Genomic DNA, 24691 nt, shown 5'->3' with positions numbered 1-24691 from the left:
CTATAGACAGATAAGCCCAGACGTGGAAAACTGGCGGTGCTATTGTTTTACGATTTTGTACTTTCCATTAATACAGGCAAAGTTTTGTCGACTTTGAGCAATTTCATTTCGTACATTAATAAAAATTATAAATAAACGGTATCAGCAATCTGACACATACTTTCTCCTATGAGTTTGTAACTACCGGTTTCATATCATTCGTGGGAGTAACTTAGATATTTAGTAAGGAAAATCATAAAAAATTACTTTTGACCCTAAATATTTACAGAAATGGGGGATTGCACTATTTTATTTAAATTTATAAAGACCATAGCATACTAATTGTGATGAAACTCGGCTTTCTTTCAAAAATCCATTTTCCGTATATTTAAGTGGGTTTTAATGGGAAAATAGCATAAGTTGTAATAACATTTTAATCGAAATTTTTGTATTAATAGAAGTAACACCGAACATAATCGGAATTTAAGGGCTATAACATACTAAATTTTAAACAAAATCGTTCGGGCCTTTTTGAGAAAGATTGACTTTTCCGTTATTTTATGTGTTTATAGGAGAAATCACCAAAATTTAAAAAGAAATTGAAACAACACCTGAGATACTATGGATTAACTACATACAACATTACATCACAATTGGAAAAAAGTGTGGACTGTAGCTCTGTACACATCCATACATACAGACAGAGAGACAGACACACACACGGAAAGACATCACTTCAAAAACCACTTTTTTTCAGGGGGACTCAAAAGGAATATATCTATACACTTAAAACTCAAACTGAAAAATTTTGACGAAAACAATAGGCCTACTTTCTCGGATATATGCCTCCTTTCGCCATATAGGCCATATACTGGGGTAGGCTAAATGTATGAGGGAAGAAAATAAAAAACTTAGCATAGTTTTTGTTTTTACAAATATTATTTACAGTACCATGAAAAAATATTACACTATATTGCTTATATACATATGCATTTGAAAGGGCGGTGTTTGTGGCCTCTGGGGGCTAATGGATTTGAGTACATTATGTCATTTTCGTGTTCTACATTAAATTTAGAATAAGAATAACGTAAAATGATGAATGATCAATACTAAAAACTCCATTGTAAATAGTTCCAATGATAAATTAAGCTCAATGATAAAATTCAAAAAAACATTGGTCTATTGCATTATTCTACACCCTGTATACAAGAAGGTAGCAAAATATGTTAAAAACTGTGCCATTTTATAAGCTTTTCAACCATACGCTTCACTATTTAGTTTTAGATCTGCTTATGTACGCTTTAGTTGTTTGAAGACTCCAAAACATGGAGTATTTTTACATTTTAGCGAATTTCCCCTATAGGGAATAAACTATTACCGTAGTACTCATGGTAAGACCTGGACCCGGGACCGATTTACTTTTTCGTTTTGAGGTCCCTAGAGACCAAAAACACCATCCGTTCAAATTCATATATATATACATATATATATATTTATTTATGTGTCCGTTAGCGCGATAACTCGAGCAAAAATCATTCGATTTTGATGAAATTTGGTACAAACGTGTAAACCTACGTTTATTCGAACGAGTTCGCGAACCAGAATGATCGGAATATGGGAACAGGGGTTTATGGGGGGTTTTATGGGGTAAAAATTGGTTTTTCCCATTTTTTACCCTAAAACTTAAAATTTTGCAATTTCTTTCCAAACCATTTTGTAGAATTAAAAAAACAAATAATTTAGTATATTGAAGCGTTAATATGTGCCTAATGGTTACGGAGAAAATTCAAAAAATCTGTAAATTTGAAATTCCCATGTTATTCTTATGGAGAATAAGTAAACTGTTGTAGTTTGCTTGTTTATGAACATATTTTGATCAAATTTGGAAAATGCATTAATTTCATACTAAAATAATAAATTTTACAAAAAAACACCTTTTTACCCTCTCTGTTTTAGCGAACCTAAGTACTCGTTAAACTAATGTTATTTAAATAGGGAATACCCCCGCCGCAGCAAACCTGCAGACTAAGCGAATTTCCATATGTCTGATTGGATTTACACTAAAATGTCTACTTAAAAATTTAACATTTATTTCCTATTTAAATAGAATTATTTTAACAGGTACTTAGGTTTGCTGCATCAGGGAGGGTAAAACTTTTTTTTGTAAAATGTTAATAGTTAGTAAGAAATAAAAACATTTTCCAAATTTGATCAAAATATGTTCATAAACAAGCAAACTACAACGGTTTACTCATTCTCCATAAGAATAACATGGGAATTTAAAATTTACATTTTTTGGGAATTTTCTCCGTAACCATTAGGCGCATAGTAACACTTCAATATACTAAATTATTTGTTTTTTTAAGCTCTACAAAATGGTTTGAAAAGATTTTGCAAAATTTTATTTTTTTTGGGTCAAAAATGGGAAAAACCTATTTTTACCCCATAAAACCCCCCGTAAACCCCCGTTCCCATAGTCCGATCATGCTGGTTCGCGAACTCGTTCGAGTTTATCCCGCCTTACACCTTCAAACCAAATTTTATCAAAATCGGACAAAAATTACTCAAGTTATCGTGCGGATGGACACACACACACACATATATATATATATATATATATATATATATATATATATATATATATATATATATAGATATATGAAAATTTGAACGAATGGTGTTTTTGGCCTCTGGGGACATCAAAATGAAAAAGTAAATCGGTCCCGGGCCTAGGTCTTACCATGAGACCTACGGTAATAGCTACTTCCCTATAGGGAAATTCGCTAATAAAAGTGATATTTTAAAGGAGACATTTTAGTGTAAATCAGGCAAATGGAAATTCGCTTAGTCAGCAGGTTTGCTGCAGCGGGGGTATTACACATATATAGTAGGCATGCATTCAGCTAAACTTGTATTTTTGTTTCAGTTTGAATAGGAAAAACAGTAAGAAAGATCCCTGTTTTCTATTATTCGAACCACTAAAATAAACAAAGGAGACCTAAACCCAAACCTCAATAGTGTAGCATATGGTTAGAAAGCTTAAAAGTTGGCGCAGTTTTTTTTTTTTACATATTTTGCTACCTTCCTGTAACAGGGTGTAGAAAAATGCAATAGACCAATGGTTTTAAATATTTATTATAGAAATTAATTTTTATCTATGAAAGTATTTACAATGGAGTTTTTAGTATTGATCATCCATCATTTTATGTTATTCTTATTCCGATTTTAATGTAGAACACGGAAATGACTGTGTTTAAAAACATAGTTATTTTTTTAAAACTAATAATATAATTTTTGAAGCTAATTTTTAGACTTCAAACCTCTTATATGCATCACCACACTTCATTTACTTTGTACTTACACCAAAAACATTTTGTAACACTGATGACCAGATACCCTGTATATACAGTGTATATATTTGGGTACTAAGTTTATTAATGTTTAATCTTTATTTATATATTAATCTTTATTTATATATATATGAATTTAAATGGAGGATGTTTTTGGGCTCCGGGGACCTCAAAACGAAAAAGTAAATCGGTCCCGGGTCTAGGTCTTACCATGAGACCTATGGTTATAGCTTATTCTCTAAACATGTGTCTAAACATGGGAAATACTCTAAAAATGTTGAAGTGTTGTATATATTGAATTGCGTTTTAGCAGTATTGTACAATTTGCAAACCCTCTGTCGAGATGGGAACCTAACATTGTACCCTCGACAATATTGGCAACAGCACAAAAGAAGATTCAAATCCGCCCCTAAGCTAGATAAACATTTCATCCTAAACCCACAACTTCGATCATTTTCATATTTTTTTGCGTGTGTATAATTATGCGGGATAGTCAACCTAAGAAGATTATTTCTGTAAATGCATTGAAAATAGAGAGTTTTATACGAAGTGTTGTTAATTGACCACGAGTTCAAGACGTATTTGATTAAAATGTACGAGCTACCTCTATAAACTAGTAAACTTAACCAAAATGTATAAGTTGTTTCAAGAGCTTCTTTTGTGTCGTCATAGAGTATAACTTAGTTGATTACATCAATAGTAATTTAGTTGGATAGAGTAAAGTTGACACCAAAACTCCAACATTTTGCAATAGAGTTCAAAATCTTTACGTCATGAAAAGGTTTTACTTAATTAGTCTTCCCAAAATTCCAATTACGTTAGCCAATGGGAAAATAGTACTATCTGTCCTTAAAGTATAATTTTTGTGTCAAATTGTATTTGTAGTCAAAACAATTGGTTTGATAGTGCTAAACTATGAGTAAAACAGTTGAGTGTTCGCTTTATACAATATACACGTAAAAGAGTTAACCAATCCTCGCACTGGAATCGAGGCAAGGGTGTTTCAGATGTATACTCCAGATATTTAATCCCTGGCTGTTTGCCAACGTATTAGCCTCACGGTCACACCACCTAATCCATAACCACCTCGGTTAGTAAAGTTCGGTGAAATATATAGTGATTTGTTAAACATAATGTTTCATAACTGGCTCAAGACTACAAAAAAGTCAGTTGTATTGTAAGATCAACTGGTTCTTAAGTCACGATATTTTATTTTAAAGGCCAATTTTATTTTAATCAGTGGCAGCTGGAATTTTAAATCAATATACCCAACTTCCTTACCATAACTAACTGATATTAGCTGGGTAGCTTAGCAGAGAGGCAGTGCTCGCCTTAACGGAAGGTCCCCGGTTCGATCCTGAGAGTCGGTAGCTTTTTGGTAGCTCAAAACTGACCGTATTTGATCATTTTGACCTTGAATAAAATATTATCCTTGCTAAAAAGAAACAGGTGCTGTTGTTCAGTAAACAAAGCTATCAAGATAATCCACTAAAATCTATACTAAACGCATATTCAGCTGTGATTTAGTTTAAAATTTGCACCATAAAGTGTTCGTAGTTAAAGAACATAAATTTGATTTTCGCCAACCCATGATGTTTTTAGCTGTTTTACAAACGTTAACAATTTAAGGCTGACAGCTACGTAATGCTATCCATGCCAGCTGTCATCGTCATTTGGAGACCGAGCAGGTTTTTACTTGCCTTTTAAAGCCAAAAATCAGCTGTTTGCGTTTTATTTTTTTTAGAGGTTGGCGGTCTCTTTTCACATTGCATTTGCTCGTCCACATAGACTAACTGCCCGTACGTGGAATGTATCCAGCAAAGCAAGTAGTGAGCCGGTACAGTACAAAGGTGAACTGTACTGATAAAATGCTTGTGGCAGTGACCAGGATCCGAACCCACGACATCACTGCATTGGGCCCGAAGTCCGGACCGACTGAGCCACCGACTTATCACTTACTTCACTCACCATTTACTTAAAACATAATCGTAGTAATATTACAAATGTGAAAGTTTGTGTGTTTGTTTGTTTGCTTGCTTGAAGTTCAATCACGCAATAACCACTGGACGGATTGGGCTGAAATTTGGCATAATGATATCTCACATTCCCGATTAACATATAGTATTCTTATCTCAAAAATCCTTTAGGGCTTCTTCCTTCCCTGTAGCAGCAAACCTAAATAGGAAATAAATCTGACAATTTTCAGGGAATATTTTAGTAGAAATCCAGCAAGGGAAATGGAAATTCGCTTAGTCTGCATGTTTGCTGCGGTGGGGGTATTTTGCATTGATGACAACATCTAATTTGAACTAATCTAATTTGAGTTGAGCCGTGACTATTTCCACCGGGCGAATGTCACGACTCATGATCAATGGTTCAAGTGTTTTTTTTATAGTAGGCTAGTTCAGTGTTTCTCACTCCACGACCCCGAACAAGGCTGTGGGTTTTGTTCTTATTACTCCCACCGCCGACGATTCAGAGGCTCCGAGACTTTCGTTAGCGCTGCATCGGCATAAATTTTGCATCGTCTTACATCTTAATTTTGTAGTATGTTTGCGTTGTATTTTTGCCTTTTTCTTACTTGTGTGAAGATATTCTCTACTATGCAGTAAATTAAGAGCGCCCAGCGCGCTTGATGGGGCCCGTGAGGAGGAACATGTAGCAGCCGCATCAGCATTGACGGAGTGGATTCTACTGCTCTTGGCCACCCCTGGATCATGGCCCCCCTCTTCCGTCATGCTCGTTTCCCCCTCCGGTGCTGCTTGCCCAGAACCATTGAACTGAACGCCCTACCGCAAGTTACTTAGACCTAATTTATTGTTACCGCTATGGACTGAGGGATTTTAATTGTTATTTTGTTAATTTGTGCACAGATCTCTATTAATTGTTATTCCTTTTAAATTTTAAATTCTTTAGCCTAGGCTACTTGTTGATTTTTTAGATTTTATAATTTTTTTACATATTCTATTAAATTTCAATTTTGGGGCCCCTAAATTTTCTATAGTTACCATGAAATGAATTTATTAAAAGAGTCATTAGATATTTCATTGTTGTAATTTGTTAATTTAAAAGGTTAAAACTGATTAAATTTACTTTGACTGAAATTAGCCTATTTTGAATTTTTTTTTAATTAATGTTTGTAAGTGAGTAGGTCAGAGTGGTATCAAAATTTTTTAAAGTTTAATTGAGAGTATTTAATTCATGTATTATTGTTAATTATTGTTGTGTTATTCTTTTATTTGGTTAATTACAGCTCGTTTCTCTCAAATGGCGTGTTGTTCTTGAACCTCCATCCATGGTTCTCATTTGTTAAGTAAAGTTTTGTGAGCCGCTCCTCGGGCCTGCGCATGGATCACGCTTCCTTTTCGTTAGTCTGGGTGCAGGCACGAGGGCATGGTTCATCTGGTAGCAGAGCGTGGTTAGTGGGTTGCGTCTTGGGTGCCTTGTCGTGAAACTTGGTTTCACGACTCGGATACTTAGGGATGCGATCACTGTCCACGTTCTATTTTTTGTTTTGTTTGAAGAGCCGTGGATGGATTGGTTTCTTGGAAATGTCTGGCCTGGCAGTTTTGGAAAAGGGCCTTGTTGTGTTGTGGTGGGGCGTAAACACATTTTATTAGGAGCTCGCCCTTTGGCCGAGGCACCGGGTGGAATCGGTGGTAATGACTTGCATCCTTCGGGAGCAAGAGTGTCAAAAGCATGGTCATGTGTCAAAAAAAAAAAAAAAAAAAAAAAAAAGGGTTTGTGTGTACACCCCATCACACAAGTGTTAGGTGTTGTCTAGTGTATGTATCGGTGTATGTTTGTGTGCGTGTACGTTCGTGGGTCATTTGTTGTTGTTTTCTTGCGGTACTTGCAGTATGAATGGGCAGGTTCTTCTTTTGGGCCCCATCAGGTGCGTAGGCATCAACGTCCAGAAGCCTTAGGAATTAAATTTCTGTGTTTGTTTTGTGAAAAAATTTTGTTGGCTGTTGTTTTGAGTCAAGTGCTGGTTGAGACTCGGTATGGCGTCAATTGTGCCGGAATATTTGAGGAAGCCGGAGCTGGTGTACGAGGTGCGGTCCCGGGGGGAGACTCCTGGAACTGATGTACGCACTTTGCGTACACAGTTCAGACAAATTGCTAGCATGCCTCAAGCTTGGGTTGAGTCGCTCAGTTTGGATGAGGAACTGGAGGCATGTAAAGAGAGGATGGAAGAGCTAAGTGGGGAAATTGATAGTTGGAGTAGTTTGCCTATGGGCTCAGCTAAGGGTTCGGCTATCACACAGCTGACGCACTGGCGTAAGCGTCTGCTCTTGGTTTCAGGGCAACCTGAAATCCAGGATGAAGACAAGAGTTGGGTGGAGGCCAGAATCCTTGAGCTGGAAGGTATTTTGGAGAGTATTAAGGCAGGAAAGTCTGTCAAGGAGAAAGTTGAAATTTTTGAAGACAACCGTTCTTCGGAAACTTCAAACGAAGTACCAAGGTCAGTTGATGTGACTCCAGTGGGTACCCCCCAGGCTCCGCCTACGCCAAGTACACTGCTCCAGTTGCCTGCAAATGTTCAAATGTCAAATGCAAATGTTCAAATGTCAAATGCAAATGTCACACCGTCCCCCTCTCACACGTCCACCTTGGCTGCGGCTACGCTGAATGTCCAGTCCCCATCTCCCTTTCCTTCTCAAGTTCATAGTTCCCCTTCCATCTCTAACTCCTTTGGCAAACTTCCCCATCCCCTTGCCTCTGTCCTGAGTGGTTTCCGGCCGGTGGACGGGTTAGATGTGAATGGTCTTTGTTTTTTTCTGGAGAGTGTTTTGCGCATGCGTGAATACCCTGGCATGTCAGACGCAACTTTGATGGAACTCATTGCTCCATACTGTCTGAAACCGTTGGGGGACAGATTGCTTGATTGTTTGCGCAGAGGCGTCACCTTTGATGTTTTTCATAAAGAAGTTTTGGAGCTTTTCATGCCCCGTCGGGTCATGGAGAAGCTGAAAGTTGAGAGAGTTTTTCGTCCTCAGCAGCCAGCCGAGTCTCTCAGCCAGTACGTGGGGGACATTCGCACGGTGGAAAGGGTCTTGCGTTTGGGGATCAGTGAGCTTGAGCTCATTGACATTGTGCTTCAGGGGTTGAAGCCTGAGGAACGCTCCCGTCTGGTTTTTGCACCACGGCCTTCATCTTTTGCGGATCTGGACAGACTTTCCATCCTTTCGAGATCTGTCCAGGACGCTGATTTTCAGAGAGACCAAGCGGCGGGGCATCTTCACCTAGCTGGTCATCATGCTGTCGTAGCACCCGTGGGGTTGGGTCCTGAACCGCCGCAGTGGCAGAGGCAACCTGTCGTTTGTTTTGGTTGTGGGCAACCAGGTCACATTCGGCGGCATTGCCGTCAAGGTGGAAATTTTGGACGTGGTCCAAAAAACTAGTTTGCTCACAGGAGGAAAAATTGCCCAATCCTTCCTGTGAGGTTGTTGGTGATAATGTAAAGGGCAATAATTTGAATGTTTTTTCAAGTAAGTCAAAGTCTAAGTTAAAGTCAGTTAATGTTTCTGTTGCCTCCCCTTCTGGGAGTGTTGTGCCTGTGACCGAGCCTCTGCTGCGGGGGATTGCGGGCCTTGCTTCCATGGGCGTGAAAGCGGCGCGCTCAACTTGCCCACGTCTCAGCATCTTCATAGGTTCCACGGTGCAGAAGGCCCTAGTGGATTCTGGGTCAGCCCGTTGCCTCATTTCCTTGTCCCTTTTTGATAAACTTGAATCGTCTGGGCTTATCAAGCAAGTTGAGCGAAAAACCCCTATCTGCTGGACTGCGTCAAATTCACCCCTTCCCATCATCTATGAAGCCCGTTTCAAGTTCAAAATTGAACATTTTTCTTGGGTTTGGAGTTTTTGGGTGGCTAAGGACCTTTGTTTCCCTGTCATTTTGGGAGCGGATTTTATCAAGCACACTGGCCTAATTTTGGATTTAGGCAGAGGTCAGTGTTTTTTCCGATTTGCGAGGCGGGTATTACTATCTTTTGCTGATGAAATTGGTGGTGGTGCTGCGGTAGTCGAGCCTGAGATACCCAGCAAGCCAACAATTGATCCGTTAGGGCATCTGACTACTTGCGAGGCTGAAGCCATCAGAACCTTGTGTTCTCGTTTCCCAGATGTGCTGACGCCAAAGCTTGGAGTCACTAACCTGTTAGAGTACGAGATTCGTCTAACAGATACCCGTCCCGTTCGCTCTCACCCATACAAATTAGCTCCACCCAAAATGGAAACTCTCAGAAAAATCATTGACGAACTTCTGGAAAATGGTGTCATTGAACCTTCCCGTTCGAGCTACGCTAGTCCAGCCTTTCTCGTCCCAAAACCCAATGGCAAGTCCCGAATGGTTTTGGACTATCGCAAATTGAATGCGCAAATTGAAATCGACTCTGTGCCTCTCCCCGATTTGCATTCTGCGTTTGATTGGTTCGGTAAGGCCAAGTATTTTTCTGTTTTTGATCTGAATCAGGCCTATCATCAGATTCCTTTGAAACCTGAGTCTCGACCTCTCACTGCTTTCTGCGTTCCGTGGAATTTGTATCAGTTCACAAGAGTTCCGATGGGTCTTGCTGTGGGGGCCCAGACTCTCACCAGACTCCTTGATTCCATCTTTCATGATGTCAAGTTCAAGTTTGTGTTCAATTACCTCGACGATCTCTTGGTGTACAGTGAGAGCTTCGAAGATCACCTGATTCATCTTGAAGAAGTCATGAGTAGATTGAATAGGGCTGGCCTTACCGTGAATCCTGACAAGGTTAGTTTTGCAAAGCCGGAAATTTCGTTCCTTGGTCATCTTATCTCTCATAGAGGCGTCTGCATCGACCCCGCTAGAACCCAGGCTATCAGGGAGTTTCCTCCTCCCAGAGATGTCAAGGGTATTGCTAGGTTCATCGGCATGGTAGGTTTTTACCGACGCTTCATCCCCAATGTTGCTGAATTGGCGGCTCCTCTCAATGAGCTTCGGAAGAAGGGCGCCAAGTTTGTCTGGGGTGAAGCGCAGCAGACGTCTTTTGATCTTCTCAAGGAGGCTATCATGCAGCCCCCTGTTTTGGCGATGCCGGATTTCAATCAAAACTTTGTCTTGCAAACAGATGCTTCCTCCGTCGCTATTGCGGCTGTGTTGTCACAAGAGGTGGATGGTGTTAGGCAGCCAATTGCGTACGCCTCACGCACTTTGAGTCCCTGCGAAAAGAAAAGCTCTTCTGTGTATGAACTCGAGTGTTTGGCTGTCGTGTTTGGAGTCAATAAATTCAGACGCTTTTTGGAGCACAAAGAGTTTTTATTGGAAACCGACAACCAGGCACTCTCGTGGCTTCTCGCACATCCACGCCAGCTTGGGAAAATTGGTCGTTGGGTTGTCCAAATATCGTCCCTTAAGTTCCAAGTGCAACACGTTCGAGGCACACAGAACGTGATTGCTGACACACTATCTAGGATGTACCATTCACCCGACGATCATCCTTCTGACCAAGAGCAACCGGGTTGTGCCGTGCTCTTGGAGTTTCCACTCGCCTTTTCTGATTTCATTCCCCATCAGCTGAAGGATCCTGAGCTGGCAAAGATCATTGGTGAGCTTCAAAATGGGGGAGCCCACCCCCCATATTTTCTGTCCCATGGTGCCCTTTGCTGTCGCGCTCGGCAGCGAGGTAAACCTAAAGTTGTGCTGCCTAGTCTTCTAATCCCTATGGTCTTTGAGTATTTTCATTCTTCTCCTGTGGGTGGGCATCTAGGTATCCACAAGACCATTGCGAAGGTTAGGGAAATGTTCATCTGGAAGGGTATGGATCGGGATCTTGCTGCTAGGGTGCGTTCTTGTCAAACGTGCTCACTGAGCAAGCCCGCTCAAAACTCTAAGTTTGGTTTGTTGTCATCTGAGGTGGCGGAAAGACCTTTGGAGAAGGTTTTCATTGACTATGTAGGGCCTCTCCCGCGTAGCAAGTCAGGAAATAAGTTCCTACTTGTTTGTGTGGATGCCTTCTCCAAGTTTTGTTGGCTTTTCCCCTTAAGGAATGCCACTGCACAGCTCACCGTGCAGGTACTTCGAACTCACCTCTTCCAACATTTTGGAATACCCGCCACCATTGTTTCCGACAACGGAACACAGTTTGTTTCCCATCTATTCAAAAGAATGTGCTTTGGGCACGGAATCCGCCATGTGACTACTTCCCCTTACTATCCACAGCCTTCTCATGCTGAAAGGTTCAATCGCAATCTTCGTTCCGCTCTCATAGCTTTCCATGCTGACAAGCAGACCACCTGGGATCAGGAACTCCCTTGGCTTCAGTTTGCTTTCAATACTGCTCACCATGAGAGTCACAAGGCGGTCCCTTTCGAGCTGTTTCTAGGCTATCCGCCTAACAACCCGTTAGCGAATGTGTGGGGAATTGGCGACCTTCTGCCACCTCCTGGTGCGGCTGATGTCAAGGCAACTTGGCAAGCGGCCAGGAGAAACTTGATCAGAGCTAGGGAATTGGTCCGGAGGAAGCACAATCGTGGTAGAGTAGACAACCCTTTCCAGGTGGGGGATTTGGTGTTTTGTAAAGCTCATCCGGCCAGTTCGGCTGTGGACAAGAGAGCTGCCAAGTTGTGTCATCGGTGGTCAGGTCCCCACCGCATCCTGAGGTTTTTGACGCCTGTCACGGCGGAGCTTGGAGATCCGCGGACTGGAAAAGTGTTCCGGAGGGCGCACATTTCTCATCTCAAGCCCTTCCGCGGAACTCTTCCGTAGGCAATTTTCCTTCCTCTTGTGTCTGGGTGGGAAGTGCACTGGGCCAGAGAACCTGATCACTTCTCCTGTCCCCTGTGTTCTGCGAAGGAATTTCCCTCACAAAATTTTCCAGCTCTGGCCAGAGCAAACCCTGGGGGTGAGTTTTCCCCTCAGTTTGGAAGTCCCTTGGCGTTCCCCACCACAGACACTTGAGTTGTCTTTCAGGTCAATCTCTTTTCAGGAAGTGGGGGAGAGGCTTGTTTGTTTGTCCCTTTTGGAGAGGAGTGTCCTCTTTTGGGGAGGGAGGTTGAGCCGTGACTATTTCCACCGGGCGAATGTCACGACTCATGATCAATGGTTCAAGTGTTTTTTTTTTTTATAGTAGGCTAGTTCAGTGTTTCTCACTCCACGACCCCGAACAAGGCTGTGGGTTTTGTTCTTATTACTCCCACCGCCGACGATTCAGAGGCTCCGAGACTTTCGTTAGCGCTGCATCGGCATAAATTTTGCATCGTCTTACATCTTAATTTTGTAGTATGTTTGCGTTGTATTTTTGCCTTTTTCTTACTTGTGTGAAGATATTCTCTACTATGCAGTAAATTAAGAGCGCCCAGCGCGCTTGATGGGGCCCGTGAGGAGGAACATGTAGCAGCCGCATCAGCATTGACGGAGTGGATTCTACTGCTCTTGGCCACCCCTGGATCATGGCCCCCCTCTTCCGTCATGCTCGTTTCCCCCTCCGGTGCTGCTTGCCCAGAACCATTGAACTGAACGCCCTACCGCAAGTTACTTAGACCTAATTTATTGTTACCGCTATGGACTGAGGGATTTTAATTGTTATTTTGTTAATTTGTGCACAGATCTCTATTAATTGTTATTCCTTTTAAATTTTAAATTCTTTAGCCTAGGCTACTTGTTGATTTTTTAGATTTTATAATTTTTTTACATATTCTATTAAATTTCAATTTTGGGGCCCCTAAATTTTCTATAGTTACCATGAAATGAATTTATTAAAAGAGTCATTAGATATTTCATTGTTGTAATTTGTTAATTTAAAAGGTTAAAACTGATTAAATTTACTTTGACTGAAATTAGCCTATTTTGAATTTTTTTTAATTAATGTTTGTAAGTGAGTAGGTCAGAGTGGTATCAAAATTTTTTAAAGTTTAATTGAGAGTATTTAATTCATGTATTATTGTTAATTATTGTTGTGTTATTCTTTTATTTGGTTAATTACAGCTCGTTTCTCTCAAATGGCGTGTTGTTCTTGAACCTCCATCCATGGTTCTCATTTGTTAAGTAAAGTTTTGTGAGCCGCTCCTCGGGCCTGCGCATGGATCACGCTTCCTTTTCGTTAGTCTGGGTGCAGGCACGAGGGCATGGTTCAGCAGCAACAAAAAGCTGTGATACTCAATGAGAACTGCCAAAGTAGGATTGTTTACAGTTATGTTTACGTTTTCAATTTAACGAGTAATTAGTGATATTGTGCGAATATTTGATAATTTATTTTTTCTATGATTTAGGTGCAGTGGTAGAACATTACCGCTATGATAGATGTGTTATACTATATAGCATACCGTAAATTTAAAGAACAAAATAAATTTTACCAAATTGTGTCCTTCATCCCCATTACAAAAGCAAAGCTTTAGTATAACCTTTTACTATTATATGGTATAACTGCAATAAGCACTTTATACTTATTTGCCAACCCTGTACAAAATACAAAAGCATTGTAATATTAATAGACTTGTTTTATTGCGCTGCCTAGCAACTATTTATTATTATTTCTTTAATTCTTCACAATACTGTAACCTTAAAGTTTTATTTGTGTTGACTATTAGAGTACATTTATTGTATACATTTTCTCAATTACGTATAGTGTCTCGAACTTATGATCTCGAGCCAGCAAAACCTCATTTTCGGCGCTAGGTACGAAATATACTATTAATTAAGTTTCTCCGTCTTAACGTTTACAACGGATACTTCCTTCTTAATTTTTTTTTCAAGGAGTATCGCTTACAAATAGCCATATCAAATTTTACAATTACAGATTAAGCAGGATAGCTGTTGTAGCTTTACAAAATGTCTATACCTCAACACATTGCGAGTTGTGACGAAGTTTCTCTAACAAGGCTCTTTGGCAATCAGCGGCTTTTCAGTCGAATCACTCACTCTATAATCAGTAATCAGAGCGTTGTGCGTCCGGAATATGCTTACATTAATTATCCCGAAGGGGTGAAGTTGTACATGGTGTACACGAGAGTGTAGGGTAAAACGATGTTATCAGTCGAATGTGTAAAGTTGTATGTTTCATACACAACATTCTAGTGTATGACGATGTTAGCAGTTGAATGTGTAAAGTTGTGCATGGTGTACACGAGAGTATAGTGTATAACGATGTTATCAGTCGAAGGTGTAAAGTTGTATGTTTTGTACACAGCATTCTAGTGTATAACGATGTTAGCAGTCGAAGTTGTAAAGTTGAATATGTTGTACACGACATTGTAGTGTATGACGATGTTATCAGTCGAAGGTGTAAAGTTGTATGTTTTGTACACAGCATTCTAGTGTATAACGATGTTAGCAGTCAAAGGTGTAAAGTTGTACATGGTGTACACGAGAGTATAGTGTATAACGATGTTATCAGTCGAAGGAATAAAGTTGTATGTTTTGTACACAGCATTCTAGTGTATAACGATGTTATCAGTTGAAGGTGTAAAGTTGTATGTTTTGTACACAGCATTCTAGTGTATAACGATGTTATCCGTTGAAGGTGTAAAGTTGTATGTTTTGTACACAGCATTCTAGTGTATGACAATGTTAGCAGTCGAAGGTGAAAATTTTTAGGTCTTGTACACAACATTCTAGTGTATGACGATGTTAGCAGTCGAAAGGTGTAAAGCTGCACATGGTGTACACAAGAGTGTAGTATATAACGGTGTGATCAGTTGAAAATGTTAAGTTGTACATGTTGTACACGATAGTGTGTTGTACTGTATAAATATGTTATCGGTTGAAGGTGTAAAGTTGTACATGGTGTACTCGAGAGTATAGTGTGTAACGATGTGAGCGGTTGAAGGTACAAAGTTGTACACGAGGGGGTGTGTAGGCCTGTAACGATGTGTGCAGGTGAAAGTGTAAAGTTGTTCTTGTTATACACGAGCGTGTAGTGTAATGATGTGAGCAGTTGAAGCTATAAAGTTGTACATGAGGGGGTGTATAACGATGTGAGCAGTTGAATGTATAAAGTTGTACACGATGGGGTGTGTAGGCCAATAACGATGTGAGCAGTTGAAGGTGTAAAGTTGTACATGGTGTACACGAGGGTGTGGTGTAGTAAGATGTGAGCAGTTGAAGGTATAAAGTTGTACACGATGGGGTGTGTAGGCCAATAACGATGTGAGCAGTTGAAGGTGTAAAGTTGTACATGGTGTACACGAGGGTGTGGTGTATAAAGATGTGAGCAGTTGAAGGTATAAAGTTGTACACGATGGGGTGTGTAGGCCAATAACGATATGACCAGTTGAAGGTGTAAAGTTGTACATGGTGTACACGAGGGTGTGGTGTATAAAGATGTGAGCAGTTGAAGGTATAAAGTTGTACACGATGGGGTGTGTAGGCCAATAACGATGTGAGCATTTGAAGGTATAAAGTTGTACACGATGGGGTGTGTAGGCCAATAACAATGTGAGCAGTTGAAGGTATAAAGTTGTACACGATGGGGTGTGTAGGCCAATAACGATATGACCAGTTGAAGGTGTAAAGTTGTACATGGTGTACACGAGGGTGTGGTGTATAAAGATGTGAGCAGTTGAAGGTATAAAGTTGTACACGATGGGGTGTGTAGGCCAATAACGATGTGAGCATTTGAAGGTATAAAGTTGTACACGATGGGGTGTGTAGGCCAATAACGATATGACCAGTTGAAGGTGTAAAGTTGTACATGGTGTACACGAGGGTGTGGTGTATAACGATGTGAGCAGTTGAAGGTATACAGTTGTACACGAGGGGGTGTGTAGGCCAATAACGACGTGAGCAGTTGAATGTATAAAGTTGTACACGATGGGGTGTGAAGGCCAATAACGATGTGAGCAGTTGAAGGTGTAAAGTTGTACATGGTGTACACGAGGGTGTGGTGTATAAAGATGTGAGCAGTTGAAGGTATAAAGTTGTACACGATGGGGTGTGTAGGCAAATAACGATGTGAGCAGGTGAAGGTGTAAAGTTGTACATGGTGTACACGAGGGTGTGGTGTATAAAGATGTGAGCAGTTGAAGGTATAAAGTTGTACACGAGGGGGTATGTAGGCCAATAACGACGTGAGCAGTTGAATGTATAAAGTTGTACACGATGGGGTGTGTAGGCCAATAACGATGTGAGCAGTTGAAGGTGTAAAGTTGTACATGGTGTACACGAGGGTGTGGTGTATAAAGATGTGAGCAGTTGAAGGTATAAAGTTGTACACGAGGGGGTGTGTAGGCCAATAACGATGTGAGCATTTGAAGGTATAAAGTTGTACGCGATGGGGTGTGTAGGCCAATAACGATGTGAGCAGTTGAAGGTGTAAAGTTGTACATGGTGTACACGAGGGTGTGGTGTATAAAGATGTGAGCAGTTGAAGGTATAAAGTTGTACACGAGGGGGTGTGTAGGCCAATAACGATGTGAGCATTTGAAGGTATAAAGTTGTACACGATGGGGTGTGTAGGCCAATAACAATGTGAGCAGTTGAAGGTGTAAAGTTGTACATGGTGTACACGAGGGTGTGGTGTATAAAGATGTGAGCAGTTGAAGGTATAAAGTTGTACACGATGGGGTGTGTAGGCCAATAACGATATGACCAGTTGAAGGTGTAAAGTTGTACATGGTGTACACGAGGGTGTGGTGTATAACGATGTGAGCATTTGAAGGTATAAAGTTGTACACGAGGGGGTGTGTAGGCCTATAACGATGTGAGCAGTTGAAGGTATAAAGTTGTACACGATGGGGTGTGTAGGCCAATAACGATGTGAGCAGTTGAAGGTGTAAAGTTGTACATGGTGTACACGAGGGTGTAGTGTACAGGATGAGGACAAGTTGAATGAGCAGTGATGGTCCTCTTAACTCAAGCAGCAATTCACTAAACGCTGCCTCATCACTACAGGAATATCCTAACACCAGCCTCCGTTATACATCGTCTCTTTATTCACAACTAGGAAAATTGATTGAATTGAATGCACAGTGTGGAAAAATGACAATATGAAAATGATGAGTAATTCGTACTTGCCATTTTCAACAGGGACGATTGGATTGATCTTTTTCACTGTTTGAGTTAATGCCTTAAATATTGAAGACTGTTCAGTATGTTTGAAATTCGTTATCATGTATTTATAATAAAAATAAAATACTTTTAAATTTAAGTAACGAATTTGTTAAATGATAAATCTAATACACAGCTCAGATATGCGTATTGCGTAGGCCTATAATGTAAAACTAATTGTTTGGATATGAAATTTGAGGACTAACATTATAGACACTATACTTGTTCCTATTTTACAGATCAAATTTCAAACAAAAGAGACCAGCGTTGGAGTCACATTTGCGGTATGAAACCATAAAACATCATTTTCAGAACAGATGAACAGATGAAGTATTGAATTCAGTACTTCTTAGAGGGGAAATGTAGTTCTTATTATTTGTTATTTATAATTCATTATACATCAGATATTTTTTTCAGAACGACCAAGAGCACCCTGGACCGGTTAGCCAACGTAACCCAGACAATTTCCCGCCTTCTGGACGGATACGACATAAGACTCAGGCCTAACTTCGGAGGTAAATATATTTGTCGAGAAGTAATACATTAAACAAAGAACTATTATAGATGTTATCTTTATACTCGATTGAAGTAACAATGTTACTTTGGTCAGTACGACTTTGTCAATGTCGGTGCTTAATTAGCCTAACTAAATTTATTTAATAAATGCAGTAGTTAGGATTCAAAATTCTTATTGGTAGGTGGCAGGTCACTCCGACCGGTCTGTTGCCATGGTAATAACCACAAACAGTATAACAAACGTGCAAACATTGCGCAGACACCTTATTATGAATTAATGTTATCGCTGTTTCTATAGGCCGGGAGTGCGACGTTGCCACTTGTGTCTCACCGCGGCCTTGTAATAATGCTGCTATGATACTAGAACATAATCTACTAATAAACAAATTACGTCATCGGCTCGAAAGTAAAATGTGTTTGTATTGATATTTAAATGGACCTGTCGAAATCGAAACCATATACGGTTCATAGTACATATTTGGGTCAGTAACGTATGTTTTATGATCCTTACCATTATCTGTTCTAAAATTCGTGGTCGTTTATCATCCTCCCTTTACTGGCACGCATTTAATTTAATACTTCTTTGACCGAATAGCCACTTTTTGTTTATTAGCCTACATACAAATTTTTTAAGACTTATCAGGGTTTGTGGCCTCTTTTTACCTATGATTTCCATTTCAAACTATTTTGAATATCCAATTAGTAATGATTATTTTCTGGGGTTGAATAAAAACCACGCTGTCGCTCTGTTATAACGGTAAACAATACAACCAAAACACTAAACTCCTCTAATTACAAATATATTCAGCGTAAAACAGGTTTCATTTCATATTAAATTCAAACGCTTACAAAGCGATCCATTCCACCCAATTAGGGTTCTGCCTCGGCTGAAAGTTTAATGTGAATTGTTCACACAAGAGAGCGTTTAGGACTAAAACATTCAATTACTTTCAACGTCTTGTCTTTCCAGATAAATGCAATCTCCTCGCCATCTCCTGTTTCTAGCACAACAGTCTGTTATGTCTTCAAGAAGAACTGTTAATATCATTTTGAATAAATTTTGTAATATAAACCATCTATTTTCTATACTAGCAGAGCACCCGTCCTGCGTACGGGGTTGGCATATAAGTATAAAATGCCTTATTGCAGTTATACTCAAGCTTTGCGTTTGCAATGGAGGAGGACACCGTTTGATAAAATTTGATTCTTTTAATTTACGGTATGATATATTATAACACGTCTACCATAGACATAATTTTCTACCACTCCACCTAAACGATAGAAAAAAATAAATAATCAATGATTATAAATAAATTATTATACATTCAATGAATACAACCCCATTTGTATTCATTGATTGCATTGTGTATATTTGGGTATCTCTTGCAGTGGCCAGGATCCGAACCCACGACACTACTGCCTTGAGCCCGAAGGGAGGGGATTTGAGTCGGGACCACGTAAGTTTGCAGTTGGTGGCAGCCAATCACAAGACAAGGCTAGTGCGACATTGCCACATCGCCCGTTGACAACACTATTTAAAATATACTAAGCAATATATTAAAATCAGCTGGTATTAACAGGTTTGGCAACACCGCACGGTTCTCATTGGTTCATTCAAAACCATATGGTAAATAGGCTCCTCCCTCAACTGCAAACTTACGTGGTTCTGATAATAGGGGATTGTGTGATTGTAAATAAATAAAGCCACAAGCCAATGAGCTGATTCTCCTAGTTGGTACCAACCTAACAAAATTACACCGTCAAGATTTTATAGTGGATTTGTCGTGCCAGTGCTACACCAGTTGAATTAAGTTCAGTTCTTATTAATCATCTTTATTTAAAAAATCACAAAATTGTATTAGGTATTAACTTGCTGCAAAATACAGGAAAATTTTGCTTGTCTGCAGCTCATAGAGAGCATTGGTTTTTGATAACAATCTACTTTAACCTTGGTCAGTCATCACCACGGCTTACCTTATTTCCAGTCAAGATCTGCTTTCACCGTTATTTCCACCATAGACAAATAGAATAAATATTTATTCTGTTTTTCTATGTTTCTACTTATACTCTACCTTTCAAAGACAACTTTTATATAAATAAGCCTAAAAAGTTATACCTTGCTTTAACAAAAACTTGAAACAATGGCCTTAAATGAATAACAATAAATAACATTGTAATGATAAACACCTCCAGATTAATAAGGTTTTAATCAACTAAAACTGTACTACAACAAGTATCCTAACATTTTGTATTTTGACTAATTGTAAACAAAGATTAAATCATATGTTTACAATACAATAGTTTTGAACAAATTAAACAAGGAACAGAAGGAAGGCAAAATATTATGACATTCTTCCCGGCTTCATTTTGACAAATCAGATGGTGTAGAAGTCAGGTGGTCTGCGTTCTCGACAAGGTCGCTGCTTTTGAGCCGTTTGTATACTTCCATTTGGTTGAGAGGTTGATTGATTTGATGGATCATCAGGTTCTTGAACTTGATCAATGTCTGTTTCATGATCTATGGGCGATCCGTTATCGTTCCCGTAAGGAGCCAGGTGCCTCAAGGAAACGGTTGATTCTCTGCCATCTCTTGAACGGATTCTGGCGTATTGAGGACCGGCATTGACTAAATCCACCACTTCTACTGCAGGTGAATACTTGCTGACATTGTTGAACTTCTTCAGCAATACAGTTCCTGGTGCTGAGAGCAACATGGGTAAGGATTGGCCATAAAAGGATTTTCTCATGTGGTTGAACATCCTCTCATGTGGAGTAGCGTTTGTGGCAGTACAAAGCAAACTGCGTATGGAGTGCAGCGCCTCTTCTAACACTTTTTCCCATTGACTGACATGCAAACTGTGAGTTTTTAAAGCAAGGTTCACTGTCTTCCATATGATGCCGTTATACCTCTCAGCCTGTCCGTTTCCTCTGGGGTTGTAGGGCGTTGTACGACTGGATGCGATTCCACAGGAGTTAAGAAATTGTTGAACCTCTTGGGACAGGAAAGAGGTTCCTCTATCGGAGTGAACATAAGAAGGCATTCCAAAAAGATAAAAGAGACTTTGTAAGTGTTTGATTACTGTCGATGAAGCCATGTCAGCACAAGGAAAAGCGAACGGGAATCGAGAAAATTCATCTACAACAGTTAGTATGTACTTGTTTCTTGTTGAAGATGGCAAAGGGCCCTTGAAGTCAATATTCAGTCTTTCAAAAGGTGCTGTTGCTTTGATTAATTGCCCTTGAAACTTACAGAATCTTGGTTTCAACTCGGCACACACTGTGCAAGATGAAGTCACCTTCCTAATATCGTCAAGTGAAAATGGGAGATTTTTTGTTCTAACCCAGTGATGGAATCTCGTGACACCTGGATGACACAGTGAATTGTGAATGTCTTTGAGACTAAGGCTTCCTGTAACAGAACAAACACGAGAGAGAGTATCGGCAGTTGAGTTCTCTACACCCGGTCTGTAAACTATATTGTATTTGTAACACGAAAGTTCCATGCGCCATCTTTGGATTTTTTCATTTTTTATTTTTCCAGAGGCCTTGTTGTCAAACATGTAAGCGACCGACTTTTGGTCTGTGATTAACTGAAAAACCCTTCCTACAAGATAATATCTCCAGTGCTTTAATGACTCCACAATTGCTTGAGCTTCTTTTTCTACTATGGGATGTTTCCGTTCGGTTGGTGTCAAACTTTTGGAGAAAAAGGCAACGGGTCTTCCCTTCTGAGATAGAGTCGCGCTCAGGGCGTGGTCAGAGGCATCTGTTTCCACAGTGAACTGTTCTTCATCATTGATTGGCGACTTGACTGCTTCTGATATATCTGATTTCAGTTTGTGAAAGGCTTGGATGGATTCTGGTGGTAGAGGAAGGCTTTGATTATTACTGAAAGCTTGTATTTTCTCCGAAAACTTAGGAATGAGATTTGCGTAGTGAGCAAACATCCCCATGGCTCGTCGAAGAGCTGCTATGTCCTTTGGTACTGGTAGTTCCATGAGTGGTCGGAGACGTTCAGGATCAGGTTTGATGGAACGATAACATATCAGGTACCCAAGTAAGTTTATTGACTTCTGGCGAAACTTACTTTTTTCATTGTTGATCGTCAAATTATACTTGTGGGAAACCGCTAGGAAGGCTTCAAGGTTCCGATCATGTTCTTCTTCACTGTCTCCCCCAATAGTAATGTCATCTAAATAAGCCTTGGTTTTTACTAGTTTTTCCTGTGATATGATCCCGTTAATGACTCTTTGGAAAGCAGGCACTCCGTTAGTTACTCCGAACGGGATTCGTTTGAATTGGAATAATCGACCATCTGCCTCAAAGGCGGCAGATGGTCAGAACGGCCCCTTCCTGATGGGGGCGTTATGGTTTCTCCCCTTCCACAATTGGTATTTGATGATACGCTGAGCTCAGATCTATGGTGCTATAAAATTTGTACTTGGCCACCTCGTTGACAATTGTTTCAATCGGCAAAGGATATGCGTCTAGCTCAGTGAATCTATTAATAGTTTGGGAGTAATCAATAACCATCCTCTTCTTCTTGGATTCCCCTTAACAACCAGAACTTGTGCTCTCCAAGGTGATTGACTCTCTTCTATGATACCCTCTTGTTGCATTCTATAAACTTCAGATTTTATGAACTCACTATCTTCAGGTGAAAACTGTCTCGACTTAATTGCGATAGGTTTACAGTTGGGAGTTAAATTCGTGAACAACTGAATCGGTTCAATTCCAGCTTGAGCAAGGCCACATATCTTGAGAGGAGCACTGTTTCCACCAAATGTCATTTCAAGACTTGAGTGATTTCGTAAGATATCGTGGCCAATTATAACGTCAGCACACAGATTTTTCATGACATACAATTTTACATCCTCATAAACGTGACCTAAAAGTTCTAACTTTGCCAGACAGACTTCATTTATTTCAGAATTAAGTGATGTTGATGCCATAGCTACACTAAGTTTTCCAGGACGACATGGCAAGCTGTGATGTTGAACAAACTGTTTGCTGACAAAACTCTCAGAACTTCCTGTATCAATCAAAGCATCAGCCAGAGTAGAATTTACCTTTACTGATACTGTAGCTTTAGATAAGACCGGAGGGGATGAAGCACAAACACTTTTTGAATTATCATTTGACGGTGCACAAATACTAGCAGAATTTCCCCCCAAGGGTTTATGTCTATCTACATTCTCTTTCTTTGATCTACAGACGCGGCTGAATGGCCAATTTTATTGCAATTACTGTATAGCATTTGAAGTTTTTTGCAGGACAAACATCACGCTTAGGCTATGTCTGTTTTCTCCACAGAAATAACACTTCTGAGACGGTACTGCAGCTGAAAACAAAGTATTGTCCCCCAAATTTGCTTCTTTAGGTGATTGGCTTGAGTTCGCACTATTACTCTCTGCACGATTTGACTGCGTGATTTGAGTGGTGGCATTTAATCTACTGTTTAAGTACGACTCTGCTTGAACTTGAGCTACTTCGATACTCCTTGCTTGGTCAAAAGCCTCTTCAAGCGACAGTGTTGATTTCTCTAACAATCTTTGTCGTATGTAATTTGATCGAAGCCCAGTGATAAAAGCATTTCTGATAATTTCACTGCGATTCTGTTCCGCCGTAACTGATTGAAAGTTACATTCTTTACTAGTGATTTTCAGTGCTTGGAAAAATTCATCTAATGATTCCTCAGCCTCCTGCATTCGCGTGGCAAGTCGATGCCGGGCATAAATTTCATTCTTAGGCTTTACCTACATATAAATTTTCAAAATTTCAATTGCTTCTTGATATTTTTTGCATTCTGATATGAAGCCGTAAACGTTTGGTCCAACAAAGTTTACGAGAAAATTGAGTTTCATCTTGTCATTTGGTGCAGGCGTCAAGGAATCAATGAAATTGCCAAATGTTCTGTACCAGTGTATCCATTCTTCTTGTGCATTGTTTGTATTTCAATTATCAATTATCAATCAATTATCAATTGAATAGGGTCAATATTAAGTTTCCCGGGCTTCAGAAGTTTATCCATTGTCTTCAGTTCGTTGTTGAGTTAGTTGATTAAATTGTAATGATAAACACCTCCAGATTAATAAGGTTTTAATCAACTAAAACTGTACTACAACAAGTATCCTAACATTTTGTGTTTTGGCTAATTGTAAACAAAGATTAAATCATATGTTTACAATACAATAGTTTTGAACAAATTAAACAAGGAACAGAAGGAAGGCAAAATATTATGACAAACATGCATTAAATGCTCCTCAACTTTAACAATAGTAAAATAAGTAGTTTAAACAACAGTATTCAACTAGATTTATAATGGATAAATCGAGATAACAATACATCATCTTCTTCTTCTATATAAATAAAATTAGAGTTTTGTCTGTACATTGCTCAGAATTATATATTTTTAGGTTATTTTTACGTCTTATACATTAAATAAGCAGAAACGAGTCTTATCTCAATTTCTGTCTGTCTGTCTTTCCCTTTGTCTGTAACACTCAAGATGGCATTTTACGCTATCTTCTCCTGGAAAACGAGAGTACCTATCAAGATCCAAGTCATTTTAATGTATTCACTGGATTGGCGAGATTGTCTTTAGCCATTAAAATATGGCCTCACTACTTTGTAAATAATATTACGAACGTTCAAAAATGTAGTTTTGTGCGATTTATGTCAAGTTTTCGTCCAATTTTTATTGCATAGTCATCTATGAAATAACGAACAGCTGTTCGGATCAAGATTATTTTTCCTAGCTGTCACTGATATGTTTACAAATGTTGTTTACAAATACCGCAACCTTTTTCAATCACGTTTTGAATGTAAATCCCAA

The 24691-nt window shown here is 39.5% G+C and overlaps 1 protein-coding gene across 1 annotated transcript in view; it reads left to right on the top strand.

The window, feature by feature from the left end:
- LOC128988597 (gamma-aminobutyric acid receptor subunit beta-like) overlaps positions 1-24691 on the top strand; it is a 50894-nt gene that overhangs the window by 14016 nt on the left and 12187 nt on the right. The window contains exon 2 of the mRNA XM_054410019.1: positions 17758-17855. Within this exon, the coding sequence (XP_054265994.1) occupies positions 17758-17855 (98 nt within the window). The remainder of the gene's footprint in view (positions 1-17757; positions 17856-24691) is intronic.

Source organism: Macrosteles quadrilineatus, unplaced genomic scaffold, assembly GCF_028750875.1.
Source record: "Macrosteles quadrilineatus isolate MER2022 unplaced genomic scaffold, UCM_ALF_1.0 Scaffold_3__2_contigs__length_128488019, whole genome shotgun sequence".
NCBI classification, from domain to species: Eukaryota; Metazoa; Arthropoda; class Insecta; order Hemiptera; family Cicadellidae; genus Macrosteles; species Macrosteles quadrilineatus.
The sequence above is the reverse complement of the archived record's forward strand: the minus strand, read 5'-3'. Positions and strand labels throughout refer to the sequence as shown.